Source organism: Elephas maximus, chromosome 18 (genome assembly GCF_024166365.1).
Source record: "Elephas maximus indicus isolate mEleMax1 chromosome 18, mEleMax1 primary haplotype, whole genome shotgun sequence".
Taxonomy (NCBI): Eukaryota; Metazoa; Chordata; class Mammalia; order Proboscidea; family Elephantidae; genus Elephas; species Elephas maximus.
The window spans coordinates 47,524,150-47,542,242 of record NC_064836.1 but is presented as its reverse complement, the minus strand read 5'-3'; the positions used below and the strand labels follow the sequence as shown (position 1 = coordinate 47,542,242).

General features: G+C 37.9%; 1 protein-coding gene across 1 annotated transcript in view; it reads right to left on the bottom strand.

Moving 5' to 3' along the window:
• Positions 1-15,723, bottom strand: part of LIPI (lipase I) — a 65,422-nt gene extending 49,699 nt beyond the window's left edge. The window contains exon 1 of the mRNA XM_049857859.1: positions 15,657-15,723. Within this exon, the coding sequence (XP_049713816.1) occupies positions 15,657-15,702 (46 nt within the window). The 5' untranslated portion in view covers positions 15,703-15,723. The remainder of the gene's footprint in view (positions 1-15,656) is intronic.
• Between the last annotated feature and the right edge of the window lie 2,370 nt (positions 15,724-18,093).

The window sequence follows — 18,093 nt, the reverse complement described above, 5'->3', positions numbered from 1 at the left end:
AAATAGACAAACCACTGGCCAAACTGACAAAAAAAAAAAAACTGGAAAGGATGTAAATAACTCAAATAGGAAAAGAAATGGGGAACATTTCAACAGACCCAACCAAAATAAAAAGGATTATAACCAAGCATTATGAAAAAATATACTCCAACAAATTTGAAAACCTAGAGGAAATGGACAAACTTCTAGAAACTCACTACCTACCCAAACTAACACAAATGATGTTGAAAATCTGAACAGACCCATAACAAGAGAGGAGACTGAAAAGGCAATTTAAAAAAAAAAAAAAAACTGCCAATGAAAAAAACCCCTGGCCCAGCAGGCTTCACCAGAGAATTCTACCAAACATTCAAAGAGCTTCCATCAGCACTACTCAAACTATTTCAGAACATAGAAATGGAAAGGGTAATTCCAAACTCATTCTATGAAGCCAGCATAACCCTGATACCAAAACCAGGCAATGACATCACAAAAAAAGAAAATTACAGACCTGTACCTCTCATGAATATAGATGCAAAAATTCTCAACAAAATCCTAGCCAATAGAATTTAGCATCATATCAGAAAAATAATATGCCACGACCAAGTGAGGTTCATACCAGGTATGCAAGGATGGTTCAACATTAGAAAATCGATAAATATAATTCACCACATAAATAAAAGAAAATTTAAAAATCACATGATCATCTCAATTGATGCAGAAAAGGCATTCAGCAAAGTTCAATAACCATTCCTAATAAAAACTCTCAATAAAATAGGTATAGAAGGGAAACCCCTCAACATAATAAAGGGCATCTGTACAAAACCAACAGCCAACATCATTTTTAATGGAGAGAGGCAGAAAACATTCCCCTTGAGAACAGGAACTAGACAAGGATGCCCTCTACCATCACTTTTATTTAACATAGTGCTGGAAGTCCTAGCTAGAGAAACAGGGAATATAATGAAATAAAAAAACAAAAAACTTATTGCCATCAGTTGATTCTGACTCATAGCGACCCTATAGGACAGAGTAGAAATGCCTCATAGGGTTTCGAAGGAGCACCTGGTGTATTTGAACTGCCTACATTTTGGTTAGCAGCTGTAGCTCTTAGCCACTGCACCACCGGAGTTTCCAAAAGAAATAAAGGGATCCAAATTGGTAAGCAAGACGTAAACCTGTCCCTGTTTGTGGATGATATGATACTATACATAGAAAACCCAAAAGACTCCATGAGAAGACTACTGAAACTAATAGAAAGATTCAGCATAGTAGCAGGCTACAAGATAAACATACAAAAATAAGTTGGATTCCTATACACCAATAAATAGAACTATGAAAAGGAAATCAGGAAAACAATACTATTTATAACAGCCCCTAAAAAATTAAAATACTTAGGAATAAATCTAATCAGGGATGTAAAACATCTATACAAAGAAATCTACAAAACACTACTGCAAAAAACCAAAAGAGACGTACTGTCATGGATTGAATTGTGTCCCCAAAAAACCCGATGTCAACTTGTTTAGGCCATGATTCCCAGTATTGTGTGGTTGTCCTCCGTTTTGCAATTTTCCTATGTGTTATGAATCATAATCTCTGCCTGTGGTTAAAGAGGATTAGAGTAGGATGTAACACTCTTGCTCAGGTCACATCCCTGATCCAATGTAAAGGGAGTTTCCCTGGGGTGTGGCCTACACCACCTTTATCTTACAAAAGATAAAAGGAAAGGGAAGCAAGCAGAGAACTGGGGAACCTCATACCAAGAAGAAAGCAGTGCCAAGAGCAGAGCACATCCTTTGGACCTGGGGTTCCTGTGCAGAGAAGCTCCTAGCCCAGGGGAAGACTGATGACAAGGACCTTCTTACAGAGCTGACAGAGAAAGCATTCCCCTGGAGTTGATGCCCTGAATTTGAACTTGTAGCCTACTAGACTGTGAGACAATAAACTTCTCTTTGTTAAAGCCATCCACTTATGGTATTTCTGTTAAAGCAGCACTACATAACTAAATAAATGGAAAACTATACCATGCTCATGGCTAGGTAGACTTACCATTGTGAAAATATCAATTCTACTCAACCCAGTCCAACCCAGTGCCGTAGAGTCGATTTCGACTCATAGCGACCCTATAGGACAGAAAGCAATCTACAAATATGATTCAATCCCAATCCAAATACCAACAGCATTCTTTAAAGACATGGAAAAACTAATCATTAACTTTATATGGAAAGGGAAGAGGCCTCGGATAAGTAAGCACTATTGAAGAAGACGAATAAAGTAGGAAGCCTTACGCTACCTGACCTCAGAACCTACTATACAGCTACGGTAGTCAAAATCAGCCTAGTACTGGCACAATAACAGACACATTGACCAATGGAACAGGACTGAGAACCCAGATGTAAATCCAGCCACCTATGGTCAGCAGATCTTTGACAAAGGCCCAAAGTCCATCAAATGGGGGAAAAGACAGTCTTTTTAACAAATGGTGCTGGTAAAACTGAACGGCCATCTGCAAAAAAATGAAACAGCACCCAGACCTTAAAAAGTACACAAAAACTAATTCAAAATGGATCAAAGACTTAAATATAAAACCAAAAACTATAAAGGTCATGGAAGAAAAAATAGGATCATAACAGCATTAAAAGGATACAAACCGTAACTAACAATACAAATACACCAGAAAATAAGCCAGATAACTAGGATCTTCTAAAAATTAAACACTTATGCTCATCAAAAGACTTCACCAAATGAGTAAAAAGAAAACCTACAGACCAGGAAAAAAATTTTGGCTATTACAAATCAGACAAAAGGCTAATCTCTAAAACCTAAGGAAAATCCAACATCTTTACAACAAAAACACAAATAATCCAATTAAACAATGGGCAAAGGAAATGAACAGACACTTCACCAAAGAAGATATTTAAGTGGCTAATAGATATATGAGGAAATGCTTGTGATCACTAGCCATTAGAGAAATACAAATGAAACCCATAATGATATCATGTTACCCCAACATTGCTGGCATGAATCAAAAAACAGAAAATAACATATGTTGGAGAGACTGTGGGGAGAATGGACCTGTTATGCACTGCTCATGGGAATGCAAAATGGTACAGCCATTCTGGAAAATGATATGGCGCTTTCTTAAAAAGCTAGAAATAGAAATATGATCCAGCAATCCCACTCCTAGCAATATATCCTAGAGAAATAAGAGCTGTCACACGAATAGACGTTGCATACCCATGTTCATTGCAGCATTGTCCACAATAGCAAAAAAATGGAAATGACCTAGGTGCTCATCAACAGAAGAATGGATGAACAAAATATGGTACATACACACAATGGAATACTACAAAATGATAAAGAACAATGATTAATCTGTGAGGCATCTCTCAACATGGACGAATCTGGAGGGCAATACGCTGAGTGAAATTAGTCAATCACAACAGGAAAATATTGTAAGAGACCACTACTATAAAAACTCATGAAAAAGTTTACACACAAAAAAGAAACAATCTTTGATGGTTATGGGGTGGGGGAGGGAGAGAAAAATACTAAATAGACAATAGATAAGTGGTAACTTTGGTGAAGGGTAAGACAGTACACAATACTGGGAAAGCCAGCACAACTTGTCCAAGGCAAGGTCATGGAAGCTCCATAGACACATCCAAACTACGTGAATGACCAAATTACTGGGCTGAGGCCTGTGGGGACCATGGTCTTGGGGAACATCTAGCTCAATTGGTATAACACAGTTTATAAAGAAAATGTTCTACATTCTACTTCGGTGAATAGCATCTGGGGTCTTAAAAGCTTGTGAGAGGCAATCTAAGATACACCACTGGAGTGAAGGAGGATGAAGAAAACCAAAGACACAAGGGAAACATTAATCCAAAAGACTAATGGACCAGAACTACCACAGCCTCCACCAGGCTGAGTCCAGCACAACTACGTGGTGCCAAGCTACCACAACCGACTGCTCTGACAAGGATCACAATACAGGGTCCTGGTCAGAGCTGGAGAAAAAGGTAGAACAAAATTCTAACTCACCGGAAAAAAAAAAAAAAAAAAGCCAGGCTTACTGGTCTGGCAGAGACTGAGAGTATGGCCCCCAGATACCCTTATAACTCAGTAATGAAGTCACTCCTGAAGCTCATCCTTCAGCCAAAGGTAAGAGAGGTCCATAAAACAAAACAAGACTAAAGGGGCACACCAGCCCAGAGACAAGGATGAGAAGGCAGGAGGGAACAGAGAAATCTGGTAATGGAGAACCCAAGGTCAAGAAGGGGAGATTGTTGACATGTTGTGGGGTTGGCAACCAATGTCACAAAACAATATGTGAACTAGTTGTTTAATGAGAAACTAGTTTGCTCTGTAAACCTTCATTTAAAGTAAGAGAACAAAAAAAAAGGAACAGGAGGTCACAAAAAGAAAATTTATAGAAGTAAAAAGATAGCAGGATCAGATGAAAAAAATGAGATACTTCAATTAAGGAAAAGTAAAAATGCAATTGCAGGGAAAATGTTCATCTTACAGATGTTAGAATCAACTTGGAAAGTTCTCTTTGTAAAAGGAAATGAGCAAAAAGAGAGTTTAAAACTCTGAAATGTAGGACAGAGAATGAGGATTTAAATTAAGAATTATCAGTGTTCACCTTGAGGGGGAATAATTTCTGGGAGGAGAAGGTATGATAAACAATAGATAAGGAAAGAATTGCATACCAGGATGTGCATAATGAGAAGGTTCATCACAAGCAAGCTACCGAAAATCAGTTCATTGGACTCACCAAGAGACTTCCTGGAACCTGGGCTGGGTTTCGATGAAAGAGAAAAATATCCTATAAATATCAAGGCAGAAAATTCGTGTTACTAATAGAAGAGTGAAGTGTGATGACTTCAGATTTCTCTGCTAAAAAAATACACTAGACAGATAAACCAAAAAAAAAAAAAAAAAAAAACCTCCTTGCTGTCAAGTTGATTCCGTCTCGTGGGGACACTATAGAACAGAATAGAACTCCCTAATGAGGCTTCCAAGGAACAGCTGGTGGATTTGAACTGCTGACCATTTGGTTAGCAGCTAAGCTCTTAACCACTGTGCCACCGGGGCTCCAGACAGAAAAATATGTAATGAATGAAGGTTATGAATGGAAAAAATTGTGACTTAATGATTTCATACCCCTTCCTAAAGTACACCACTACTAGCCAACATAGTACAGTTTCTGACCTTGTCATTGTTCAATAAATGCTAGATTTATTGATGACAAGATCCATGGAAAGCCACAGTATAATTGAAAATGAGCATAGAACCAAGTTAGACATGATTGGAGTAAATGTTAGAAAGCTGGATAAAAACATATATTCAGTATTAGAAATCATTTTTGTTCAAAAGTCCAAATGATGCCAATAAGATGCAAACATAGGTTAAAAATGAGTATATAGGAAATGTGGTACAAAAAGTCCCCAACTGTGGGATTCAAAATATTTAAAATTTTTTAACTTTAATAAATAGATTAATATGAGTTAAAAAGATATTAAAAGCCTCAAGTATTAAATATTAACCACTGTACTGTGCCCAAGTCATGGTATGGTGTTTTCAGTTGCCTCCTATGCATGTGAAAACTGGACAATGCATAAAAAAGACCAAAGTAGAATTCACGGTCTCTGGATTGTGGTGCTGGAGAAGGATACTGAATATACCACGGACTGCCCAAAGAACAAACCAATCTGTCTTGCAAGAAGTACAACCAGAATGCTCCTTAGAAGCAAAGATGGCAAGACTACATCTCACATACTTTGGACATGTTGTCAGGAGGGATCAGTCTTATTTATGCTTTCTACTTTCTGTATTTCCTTCTTCATTTTTCTTCTTGTCTTTTGTACGCAGATCAGTCCCTGGAGAAGGACATCATGCTTGATAAAGTAGAGGAAGAAGAGGAAAACCCTCAACAAGGTGGATTGACACAGTGGCTACAACAATGGGTTTAAGCATAACGATTATAAGGATGGCGCAGGACTGGGCAGTGTTTCGTTCTGTTGTACATAGGGTTGCTATGAGTCGGAGCTGACTCGACAGCACCTAACAACAACAACACTGTACTGTGTAAAACAGTACACATAACTTTCTACACCCTAAGAAATATAAAGTGTAGCAAACATAGTCTGTATACAAAAGGCAAGAATGAAAAGGAAATAAAGTAGAAAGCATAAAACAAAATGATACAATAACACAAGAGAAAATAGATGCGATATGTAAATATGTAACTGCTCAAAGCCTGCCTATCTACTAAAACGCAAGGAATTCCAGCTTCTGTTAAAGAAAAAAAAAAAAAGAAACTTAATAATGAGGTATTTAAAGGAGATATACCAGAAATTTAAAATAAATGGAGAGGTAAATATATTCTTAAAAAAAAAAAAAAAAAACCCAAACCCACTACCACCGAGTGGATTCCGACTCATAGCCACCCCGTGTGGTTTCCTAGGCTGTAAATCGCTATGGAAGCAGACTGCCACATCTTTCTCTCGCCAAGCCACTGATGGTGTCAAACTGCTGACCTTTCCGTTAGCAGTCGGTCCCTTTAAAAGAGAAAGGTTAATTGATGTGCCAAATTGCCATGATGGCTCCAGTGCATCACCCTTGCCTGGATTTATGCCATTTGCCTTGTAACTTTTTAGTACTCTCCCACCATGAATGGGATCTATCTCTTCTAGATATGGGGCACAGACAATAGCTGATGTAATGTAAGCAGGCTGGAAATGGGTTGTACATTGGGGCTTGCCCTCCCATTCCTCTGCCATCACCATGAGAACATTTCTGATCTAACCTGCTAGAAGACTAGAGACAGGTGTAAAAGAACTAATCCCCCAGTTGTGCCAGTCACCTCAGGCAATTATAACCAATCCACAGCCAGACATGTAAGTGAACCAAATTCAGAAGAGCAGAGCCACCCAAACAACTCTCCTCTGGCTCCATGTGTACGAGCAATAACTAACCATCAACCGCCACTAAGGGCTTGGGTTTTTATTTTGTTTCGTTTAGCATTACTGTGACAACAGATAGTTGATGCCATTGCTAATATTAATATCACAGAAAGAGAATAAAAACAAGTTACCACATTATACAAAAAAGTTAGACTAGTGTGCTGTAAAACTCTTAAAAACAAAAAAATAAAAATAAACCTGTTGCCCTTGAGTCGATTCCGACTCATAGCAACCTATAGGACAGAGTAGAACCACCCCACAGTTTCCAAGGAGCGCCTGGTGGATTTGAACTGCCGACCTTCTGGTTGGCAGCCGTAGCACTTAACCACTACACCACCAGCGTTTTAAAACTCTTAAGAGATATTAGGAAACCCTGGTGGTGCACTTGTTAAGTGCTATGGCTGCTAACCAAAAGGTCAGCAGTTCAAGTCCTCCAGGCGCTCGTTGGAAACTCTATGGGGCAGTTCTACCCGGACCTGTAGGGTAGCTATGAGTCGGAATCGACTCAACAGCAATGGGTTTGGTTTTTTTTTGGTTGAGGGATATTAAATTGACTCAAGTCTACTAGGTCTTAGGACTGCAATAATAGAAAGACAAATACAATTATAGCCATACAAACTTACAGAATTTGTTTCCTGTCAAGATGGACACCTGATACCAGACTTGCCCTACTTCTGCAAACAACTAGAACGCTAGTTAAAATATCTGAAAAATAGTAGCAACAAGGATCACAAGATTGTGATCTCTAAAAGTTAAGACACAAATGAGTTGAGCCCTCTAAATTAATAACTTTCTTCCTGGAGGCAGTCTCTAGACTGTAGAGCTGAAAGGGTGAATCCAAGAAAAGCATGGAGGTGCTAGGAGAAACAGATTGGAGCTTGGGGAAGCCAAGGCAACTAGAATTTACATGGCAGAGTACCAGAGAGCTATGCAGCTAAAGAGCTCAGAAATCTGCACAAAGGTCACCTTGAGTGTGTTGAGTGATAAAAACCTATACATGCTGTCATTGACTGAATTGTGTACCCAAAAAACATGCATTGTAAATCCTAGGTGGAATCTCATTTAGGAAAAGGGCTTTCTTTGTTATGTTAATAAGGTCATATCACTGTAAAGTATATTTTAACCAAATCACTTTTGACATATGAAAAGAGCAGATTAGGCCCAGATGAAAGAAGCACAGGTGGAGAAAGATAAATGCCACCACACAGGAAGATTGACAATTGTCAAGGAACCAAGGAACAGAAGCTGAAAAGAGACAAGAACCACCTCCCAGTGCTGAAACACAGAGCCCTTAGAGCCAATGCCCTAAATTCAGACTTCTAGCCTCCTGAACTGTGAAAAATAAATTTCTGTTAGTTAAAGCCATCCATTTGTCGTATTTCTGTTATAAGCAACACAGAGAAAATAAGACACATGCGTAGGGTGAAAATCTATAAAGAGCTGTAAATTGAACAACTCCAGAGGTCACATGTAGCTGGGAGACATTGAAGTCCCTGCTAGCCAGAGCAAAGAGGCCTTAATGAACAGCAGAGACCTCCAGTAGAGCCCCTAGACAGGTTTAACTATAGTTATAGTAGGCTAAGCTAGCCCTGGAGTACTCTACACCCTACTTTTTCTCTCTCATTCTCTCAACTCTTCTTTCTGTCACATGGTGCAGTTCTACTCTGTAATATGGGGTCGTTATGAGTCAAAAGTTGACTGTACACCTAACAACAACAATCTATCAATAAAAAGTAATAAGCTGCTTATACATGCAACAACTTTGATGACTCTCAAAAACATGCTTAACAAAAGACTCCAGAAACAAACAAAAAATACACATTGTTTAATTCCATTTATATGAAGTCCTAGAAAAGGGGGTGTCTAATCTGTAGTGTCAGAGTCCCTGGGTAGCACAAATAGTTAAGTGCTAGACTACTAACCAAAAAGTTAGAAGTTCAAACAACTTGGAATTAAGGCCTGGTTATCTGTTTCCGAAAGGTCACAGCCAAAACTCTATGGTGCGGTTTTACTCAGCACACGTGGGGTCACCAAGAGTCGGAATGGACTTCAAGGCAAGGAACAACAGCCAGAACAATCTGTAATGTCAGAAAGCAGATCAGGGTTGTATGGGAAGAGAGGTAGATAAGATTAATTGCAAAGAGCTAACTATTTTGAGGGGCTGGAAATGTTTTATATCTTTAAAAAAAAAAAAATTTGTATCTTGATTAATATCATTCCTATACTAGTGCACGTATTTTTCAAAACTCATCAAAGTGTACACTTAAATAAGATAACTTTATATCTCAATAAAATTAATTTTAAAAACTTACAGGAAATTAAAGACCCAATGTATTCTCAAAGCATAGAAAAGATATACAAAATTTTACAAATCATTTTTAGAAACTAGCATAACCCTTGGAGCCCTGGTGGTACAGTGGTTAAGAGTTTGGCTGCTAACCAGGACACCAAAGATACTTCAGTGGTCCCACCCCTTTGGGAGCAAGGAAGAATGAAAAAAAACCAAAGACACAAGAGAAAGATTAGTCCAAAGGGCTAATGGACCACAACTATCACAGCCTTCACCAGACTGAAACCAGCACAACTACATGGTCCCCCAGCTACCACCACTGACTGCTCTGACAGGGATAACAATAGAGGGTCCTGGACAGAGCTGGAAAAAAAATTTAACTCACAAAAAAAAAAAGACCAGACTTACTGGCCTGACAGAGACTCGGGGAACTCCGAGAGTATGGCTCCCAGACATGCTTATAGCTCGGTAATGAAGTCACTCCCGAGGTTCATTCTTTAGCCAGAGGTTAGACAGGCCCATAAAACAAAATGACACTAAACAGGCATACCAGCCCAGGGGCAAGGACAAGAAGGCAGGAAGGGACAGGAAAGATAGTAATGGGGAACCCAAGGTCAGAAGGTAAGAGTGCTGCCATGCTGTGGGCTTGGCAACAAACGTCACAAAACAATATCTGTATTAATTGTTTAATGATAAACTAATTTGCTCTGTAAACTTTCCTCTAATGTAAAAAAAAAAAAGATTACAGCTTAGAAAGCCCCAGAGAGCAGTTCTACTTTGTCATATGGGGTCATTATGAGTTGGAACCCACTGCATGGCACACCACAACCAATTTCATGGTGACTAAATGAACTGCAAGGAATAACAAGTTATCAGGATTTAAATATGGGTCTTTTGACTGCAAATTCCATGTTCTTTCACATTAGTCCTGTATTAAAAGAACTTTGGTACAATATATTTAAAGTCGCTTGTAAGCATCTAATTTTAGTAAGTCAATAGGAATAAATTACTGGTCACATCAGAAATATTTTGATACATATTTAGAAAAGAATAATGACAAATTTGTTGAAGCGGTTGCCTCTGAATCCCATGGGTTTGTGGAAAGATCACTGCCCTACAAACAGGCTACTAATTTCTACAACTTATTACACTCTTACGACTCAAAATGTGGTTCCATACCCATGGGCATTGCCTGGGTGGGAGTACATTGAATTTTAGCATTGTTGGCTTCCCCTCTGGCCTGTGAGCAACAATCTGTATTTTAACAAGATTCCCAGGTGTCCTTTACTACTCATACATAGTATAAGCTTGTTACTGGAATAAGATTCTTGCCTTTCACTGGTCTAAGGCACATAGAGTTTTCTGCACGAGCTTTATCAAAGAGGCTTGCAAGCAAAGAGGAAGAGGACCTAGAGCAACGCATAGCCCCCTCTGAGCCTGAGTTTTTAAAAGTTCTTGGTGGGAGGGTGGGGCAGGGGGGAAGATTCATGTTTATTCATAGACACAGGTGGGGATATGTTAACTAAGGTGTGTGTGCAGCAGCTTTGCAAGATGGTTCCTGTCCTGGAGGCCTCTGGGATTAGTAGCAGGACTTATTATGAGGTGTCGTGCCTGCGCAGACTCTCACTCCCCGGGTTCGATTCCCCAGCTGGGGCTGTAGCCCCTCACTGCCCCTGGTGGAAGGTCACACAGTGGTCACAGGTGGATGTTCTGCGCTTGTCCCTGGGGCTGGTTTTCTCCAGCTGCTTCTGAAAGGCAACTTTAAAGAAGTTTGTGGGCTATTTTTTTATATCGTGACCCTTTGATTTGGTGAACGGCTTTGTTTCTACTCCCTGGCCCATTTCTGGTTACTTTGTTTGTAGATTGGGGGGAGGGGGAGCTCTGTTCCCTGTCTTAAGCCCTACGATCTTAGAACAGAGACTCAATTTTTCTGAATTTTACTTTCTTTTTTCAACTGATTCGATGGCAACGGGTTCAACTGTAAAATGAGAAAGATAATCTTTTTTATTTTTTTAACAGGCAAGTATGACTTTGTTCAAATAGGATTATAGTAAGAAGAAGAGAAAGACAAGAAGGGAAAATGAGGAACAGAATTGAAAATTCTCATGAAATTCAGTCTTTCTGGAGCCAATGAGGCTAGATAATTCCCTGAAACCATTGCCCTGAGGTAATCTTTAAATCCCTTAATCCCTAAACAAAACTGTTTCCTGAAAGTCATCTTTAAACCAAACAATAGTTTAGCTTAATTAGTAGTGTGTCTTGAGCATTGTGCTCTTTTAAAGAATTATGTGTGTGATTAAATTGACAACTCTGCAAGGTTAAATGAAAAGCTATGCTTTAAGGTCCATAATTGGTTATTTAACTTGTTTTTCAAAAAATGTTACATTTTTCTGGCCATATTTCCATGGCAATGTACTAGCAATAAACTGAAATATAAAAATCTCATTGTAAACTAGCCAGCCTGCATTGAGCCATTTGTTTGTTAGAATCAAAATGGTCTCCCTGTATGGATACAGAATAACTGCTTGAATAAACCTATATATTTTTTTTGTGTTTTATTTATTTTTTTTACAGGACTAAGGGAAATGGAAAAAGGGCCCTTGTAGTAGGCGGGAGTGGGACAACTACAATAGGAAGAGAGGCCAAAACCAAGTCCAAGTTCCTAATCCAGACTATCCTTTTTATTTTTTTTAATGGAATAGTCTTGTATCTTGATTGTGGTGGTGGCTACATTAATCTACGCATGTGACTCTAACCTAATTTTAGTGTCTCTTCCAGGTTACTAGAATACCAAAAAGAAAAACAAAAAAAACAAAGAACTCGTTGCCACTGGCAACGGTATAGTACAGAGTAGAACTGCCCCATAGTATTTCCAAGGAACGGCTGGTGGATTCGAACTGCCAACTGTTTGGTTAGCAGCCAAGCTCTTAACCACTGCACCACCAGGCACTGGAAAACAGGGGTTAGCAAACTATGGCCTGTGGGCCAAATCTAGCCTGCAAATAATTTTTACGTTTTTAAATGATTGAAAAAAAATTAAAAAATACATTTTGTTACATGTGAATATTATAATAAATTCAAATTTTAGTGTCCATAGTTTTATTAGAACACAGCCATGCTCATTTGTTTATCTAATGTATGGTTGCTTTCATGCTACGATGGCAAGGTCTGTTAGTTGCAACAGGATCACGTGGCCCACAGAGCCTATACAGAAACATCTGCTGATCCTTCATACAAAACAACTGCCATTTAAGCAGTTTTTTTATGTGCATATAATTTGAATATATATCTATATTTACATATATAACTATATACTTCTATATACAGGTAGTCCTCAATTTATGACACATTCAAGTGATGAACAGCTAACACAGGGAGCAACAGCCCTGAGATCAGAGGGTGCCTGTCTGAGAAATACCAAAGACATTGCTGTGGTTAGAGGAGAAACAAGTGAAAGAGAAATAGACTATACTATCAGAGAGGTAATAAGGTGTTGAGTGTGGAACCTAGAGACTTAGAAAAACAGAGAACAGAGGGGCCCCCAAATTAGCAAACAAAGTAACAAGAAATGGGCCAGGGCACAGAAACAAAGCCATTCCCCAGAAAAATGGGGCAGGGTATAATAGCCTGCAAACTTCTTTAAATATGCCTTTCAGAAGCAGCCAGAGAAAATCAGTCCCAGGGACATGCAGAGAACCTCCATCTGTGACTGCTGTGTGACCTTCCACCAGGGGCAGTGAGAGGCTACAGCCCCAGCCGGGGAATCAAACCTGGGAAGCGACAGGCTGCGCAAGCGCAATACCCCATAATAAGTCCTGCTACGAATCCCAGAGGCCTCCGAGACAGGAGCCACCTTGGAAAGCTGCTGCGCTCGCCCCTTAGTTAACATATCCTCGCCTGTGCCTATGAATAAACATGAATCTTTTCCCGCCCAAGAACTTTTAAAAACTCAGTCCCGTCTTTTGTTCTGTGAAATGACGGTTAAGAGTTGCTCTAGGCCCTCCTCGTCTCCGCCTGCAACCCTCTTCAATAAAGCACTGCTCGTGTAGAAAACTACATGCCTTACCTGCTCATTCTTGACCAGTGAGAGGCAACCTTATTCCGGCAACAGAACTACACTTATGATCGTCAGTTTTTTTGTTGTTGTTCATCTTATCGTTAGTAGTATGTGCTAGATAAAACGCTGTAGCATGTAATTTGCTGATGTTTTCATTCTCAGATATTCACTTGCAGATGTTTGTGTGTAATGTTTACAACCTCCAAAGACAAATAAAAATCAGATATATGAAAATACCGATAATAAAAGGGAGTAACAATGAAAACCTAAAAAAAAAAAAAAAAAAGGTATTCAACTTCTGTCAGAACCGAGTTATGGTAGAGTCCTCAGAACGAAACCCCACCGTAAGTCAGGAACTACCCGCAACTACCTGCGGTGTGTTCAACTACTCAGCTCTCATTTTATTCTAAGTAAAAAATTTTAAAACGCCCTGAATAATCTGTTTTACAAAGTTTTTTTTTTTTTTTGCTTTTTTGAAGGAAGATGTAATCAATGATTTCCACATTAAGGAGTGTGAAACATGCCCTCCTAAAAGTCTGTATCAGAATCACTACCAGAAGAAGGAGGAACGAGTAGAATTTGAATAAAACATACTTTTATAAAATACATTACTGAACGTTCAACAAAATTTCCTAGGCAGGTGAGGATTCGAGGAAAATGAGAGAAAGCATAAGAGCTTGCACCAGGATTTTTTTAGAGAATCACTGAAATATGTGAATTCCTTATATTTTTTTTTATATATACTATTGTTAATATATAAATATTTGTCCTGTTATTCGATTTTAGACATCATCCTGCAAGGACACTGTCAACAAAGGCAGAAATATACTTCGCAATTATATTTGAGTTTATATTTGAATTTATGCAGCCACCTAACTACTAATAAAAACAATATTCTCAGAAAGTCTGTCACCTAAGTTTATAGTGTAAACTACATTAAGATGACACATAAAGCTAGGGGCTTAAATTTCAAATCGTTCTCACTTTCAAATTAAAGTGCCAAAATTAGCCATTAGGAGTCCTTAGTTGGTGCAAATTGTTAATTTGTTTGGCTCCTAAACGAAAGATTGGAGGCTTGAATCAACTGAGGTGTCGGGGAAGAAAGGCCTGGCTATCTACTTTTGAAAGCTCAGCAATTGAAAACCCTGGGGAGTATAGTTCTACTTGGATACACACGGGGTCACCATGGAACTGACTCGACAACAACTCGTTCCTATAAATTACCCAAACATAAAATGCCTAATAGAAACTTCCAAATTAGTAAAATATAAATAATAAACTGCATATTAGCGTCATTTAGATTTTACACGTATAAAAGTCAAACATTTCCAAAATGTATATTTAGCTCAAATATTCAATTGAAAATATAACAATAATTTGAATCTCATTAATATATTAAAGTTATACAAGTATCCTTTTAAGATTTTTTTAATTAGAAGAAATGTAAAACACAAAAAAAGATCTGCTTTTGCAAAAGTCCTACAGAAAACAATCCACTTTGAATTTTAAATGTGTTACATTTTTATTACCATAAAACAGAACAAGTAGTTCTACTTATTATCATAAAACAGTAAATGATATTACTAAAATTAGTAAGCTTTATTATCATAAACCAGTTTCAGTTTATTATGCCAAACCAAAAAAAAAAATTTTTTTTAAATAAAGCCTTACAAAAACCAAGCCCAGTCCCCATAGTTTCCTAGGAGCACCTGGTGGATTCAAACTGCTGACCCTTTGGTTAACACCCGTAGCACTTAATCACTATGCCACCCGGGTTTCCAACAAAGCCTTAAAAAAAAAAACAAACCCAGTACCGTCGAGTCGGTCCAACTCATAGCGACCCTATAGGACAGAGTAGAACTGCCCCATAGAGTTTCCAAGGAGGGCCTGGCAGATTCGAACTGCTGACCCTTTGGTTAGCAGCCGAATAAAGCCTTAGTGTATAGTTATTTTGTTTGTATTGCAACTGATAATTTGCCTATGTAAGAATTTTCCTCAAGATAAGGTGTATTTGAACATATGAAATTAAAACAAGAAATTTAAGTCATGATTGTCAAATATTAATGTCTCTAATTAGTGAATTATTCAAACTTTTTCTTGAGTATTTCTATGTAGTCTCTATTTGCATCTTCCAGTAAAAGGTTTATATTTATTATCTGGAAAGCAAATAAAATATAGAATTTACACACACACATATACACAAACTTCAGAGTGATCTAACTTATGCTTAGTATAATTAGCACCCATATATTTTTATACAAGCTATCCTACCATTCTTTATCTCAGAATATACACCATACTGACTTTCTGTGTATAATTTTAAGACTAGTCAAATTATTAATAAATATCTTACCAGATCTTGCCCAGCACATCAAACAGAGAAAAATGTATACTCTCATTTGATAAAAGTAAACGAAGCACTCAGATTGACACACAAAAAAAGAAATTCTGTAATTCATTAAGCTTCTCTTTGGTAGGATCGCCAGAGTCTGGCAGGTTTTAGTGTTAAAAGATCCCTGAACTTTTGCTCCTCCCTCCTTGTTGAAAAAGGTGAGGTAGTTTGTTTTCTCCCTTTTCGTTTGTGGTTGTAGGGAGGATTTTTAAGTCAAACGCTCTGTAATAAGTCACAAACAAACATTCAGCTCCACAAGGTGAATTTAAGGCAAAGAAAAAGTTAATCATATCCTTCTTTATTCCTTTTAACCTCACAATTTCAGAAGTGGTCAGGAAAAAAAAAAAAGTTTGTTGAAAGTCTGGAGCAAATGTGATGTTACAAAACGCTAGAAATGGAAAGGGTCAGGAAAAGTTGTGGTTTGTGTTCATTTTGATTACAAACTAAGTTGTCTTTTATACATCATGGAATCAATAATGAAATCCATATCCCTCAATCTGTCTAGTGTAAAATACAGCTGTTTCATGGGCCATGTTGTATCACAAGCTGAGGTTCTTTATAAAATTCCAAATGCTGACTTATCTAAAAGACTTTTGAAAAATGGAAAATATTCCTGTTTTTCATATGATCACTGATTTTAAATTATTATAGATTTTCTTTTATATGTTTACTTAACTCTTCTCTTCTTTCCCTGCTAGTGATGGCCTTTCCTGGGCCTAGAAAACAGAGTTGTTCTCAGTACATGCATTAGAAGTTCAGAAAGGAAATTTTGTTTTTTGAAAAGTCAAGTCTCTGGAAATTTCCAAAGATATTTTAAGAGCAGAAGTGTTTAATTCGTACCATACCCTAACCTGAGGTCTGGGGAGGTATTTCAGAGAATCTACAAACAAAAGAAGGGATTTCTTTTTTAAAATCACGAAAATGTTAACCATTTTCAAAACCTCATCATTACTTTTATCTATTTAGTCTGTTTAAGACTTCGTTTTTTAAAAGGGTGCCACCGCTAGAGTTGGTTTGGAGACCAACAAATAACCTGTGCACTTCTGCACCAGTTAAGGATAACAAATGCACTTTATATTTATATGCAGGGGTATAAATAAGCTGCATCATTTAAGAACTTGGAAAGAAAGATAACGTAAAGTCGTCCATGTTAATAGAGGTCCTTTTTAAAAAAGTTTACACTTAATAAAAAAAAAGTCTTTCCTACTTAACATACAGGTTTTCTTTTTGCTTTTGAAGTGGCACTGTAATATGACTCTTGCATATTATTTTCATCTTTACTAAAGAGCTCATATTGAAAACATTAACTTTGCATTTCACAGTGCAATACACAGCAGCTTCAAAAATAGGAGATTTCATTTTCTTCATTATCGTATTCTTCTACTGTCAATAGTGAGGAAGTTTGGGCTCCTAATGTCCATTGCATTAAATGGTAAAATACTGGGTAATGACAAAATAGTATATAAAATGCCAATTGTTTGTTAAGACGACATCTTATTTATATATTTATTCGGTCCTCTTTGGTTCTAAAAAATGATTTTAGGCAGCTTACAAACCTGCATACAATGTAAACATTGTAATAATAATGATGACAATGAAGATGATATAAAATTGCTTGAGCCCTACATACCAACCATGCTTCCAGATACTTTACCCCAGGTAATTATAATATTTTTTTTTTTTAATTATAATAGGTCATTGAGTAGTGTTTATTGAGATATGCGATCACTGCTTGAAGAATATATTTTGGCACAACCCTTCTGAACAATTCAGCAATGTGTGTCAAAATGTCTGTTTGCCATGGATTGAATTGTGTCCCCCCAAAAATGTGTGTATCAACTTGGTTAGGCCATGATTCCCAGTATTCTGTGGTTGTCCTCCATTTTGTGATTGTAATTTTATGTTAAAAGGATTAGGGTGTGACTATAACTGTCACCCAGGTCATGACCCTGATCCAATGTAAAGGGAGCTTCCCCGGGGTGTGGCTAGCACCACTTTTTATCTCTCAAGAGATAAAAAGGAAGGGGAAGCAAGCAGAGAGTTGGGGACCCCACGTCACTAAGAAAGCAACACCAGGAGCAGAGCGCACCCTTTGGACCTGGGGTCCCTATGCCTGAGAAGCTCCTCGACCATGGGAGGATTGAGACAGGAATCTTCTTCCAGAGCTGACAGAGAGAGAAAGCCTTCCCCTGGAACTGACACCTTGAATTTGGACTTTTAGCCTACTTTACTGTGAGGAAATAAATTTCTCTTTGTTAAAGCTATCCACTTGTGGTATTTCTGTTATGGCAGCACTAGATGACTAAGACAATGTTCTTACCCTTTGACTCAGCAATTCAACATCCAAGAAACCTTCCTACAGAAATATTAACAGATGTGCACAAAACTATATAAGCAA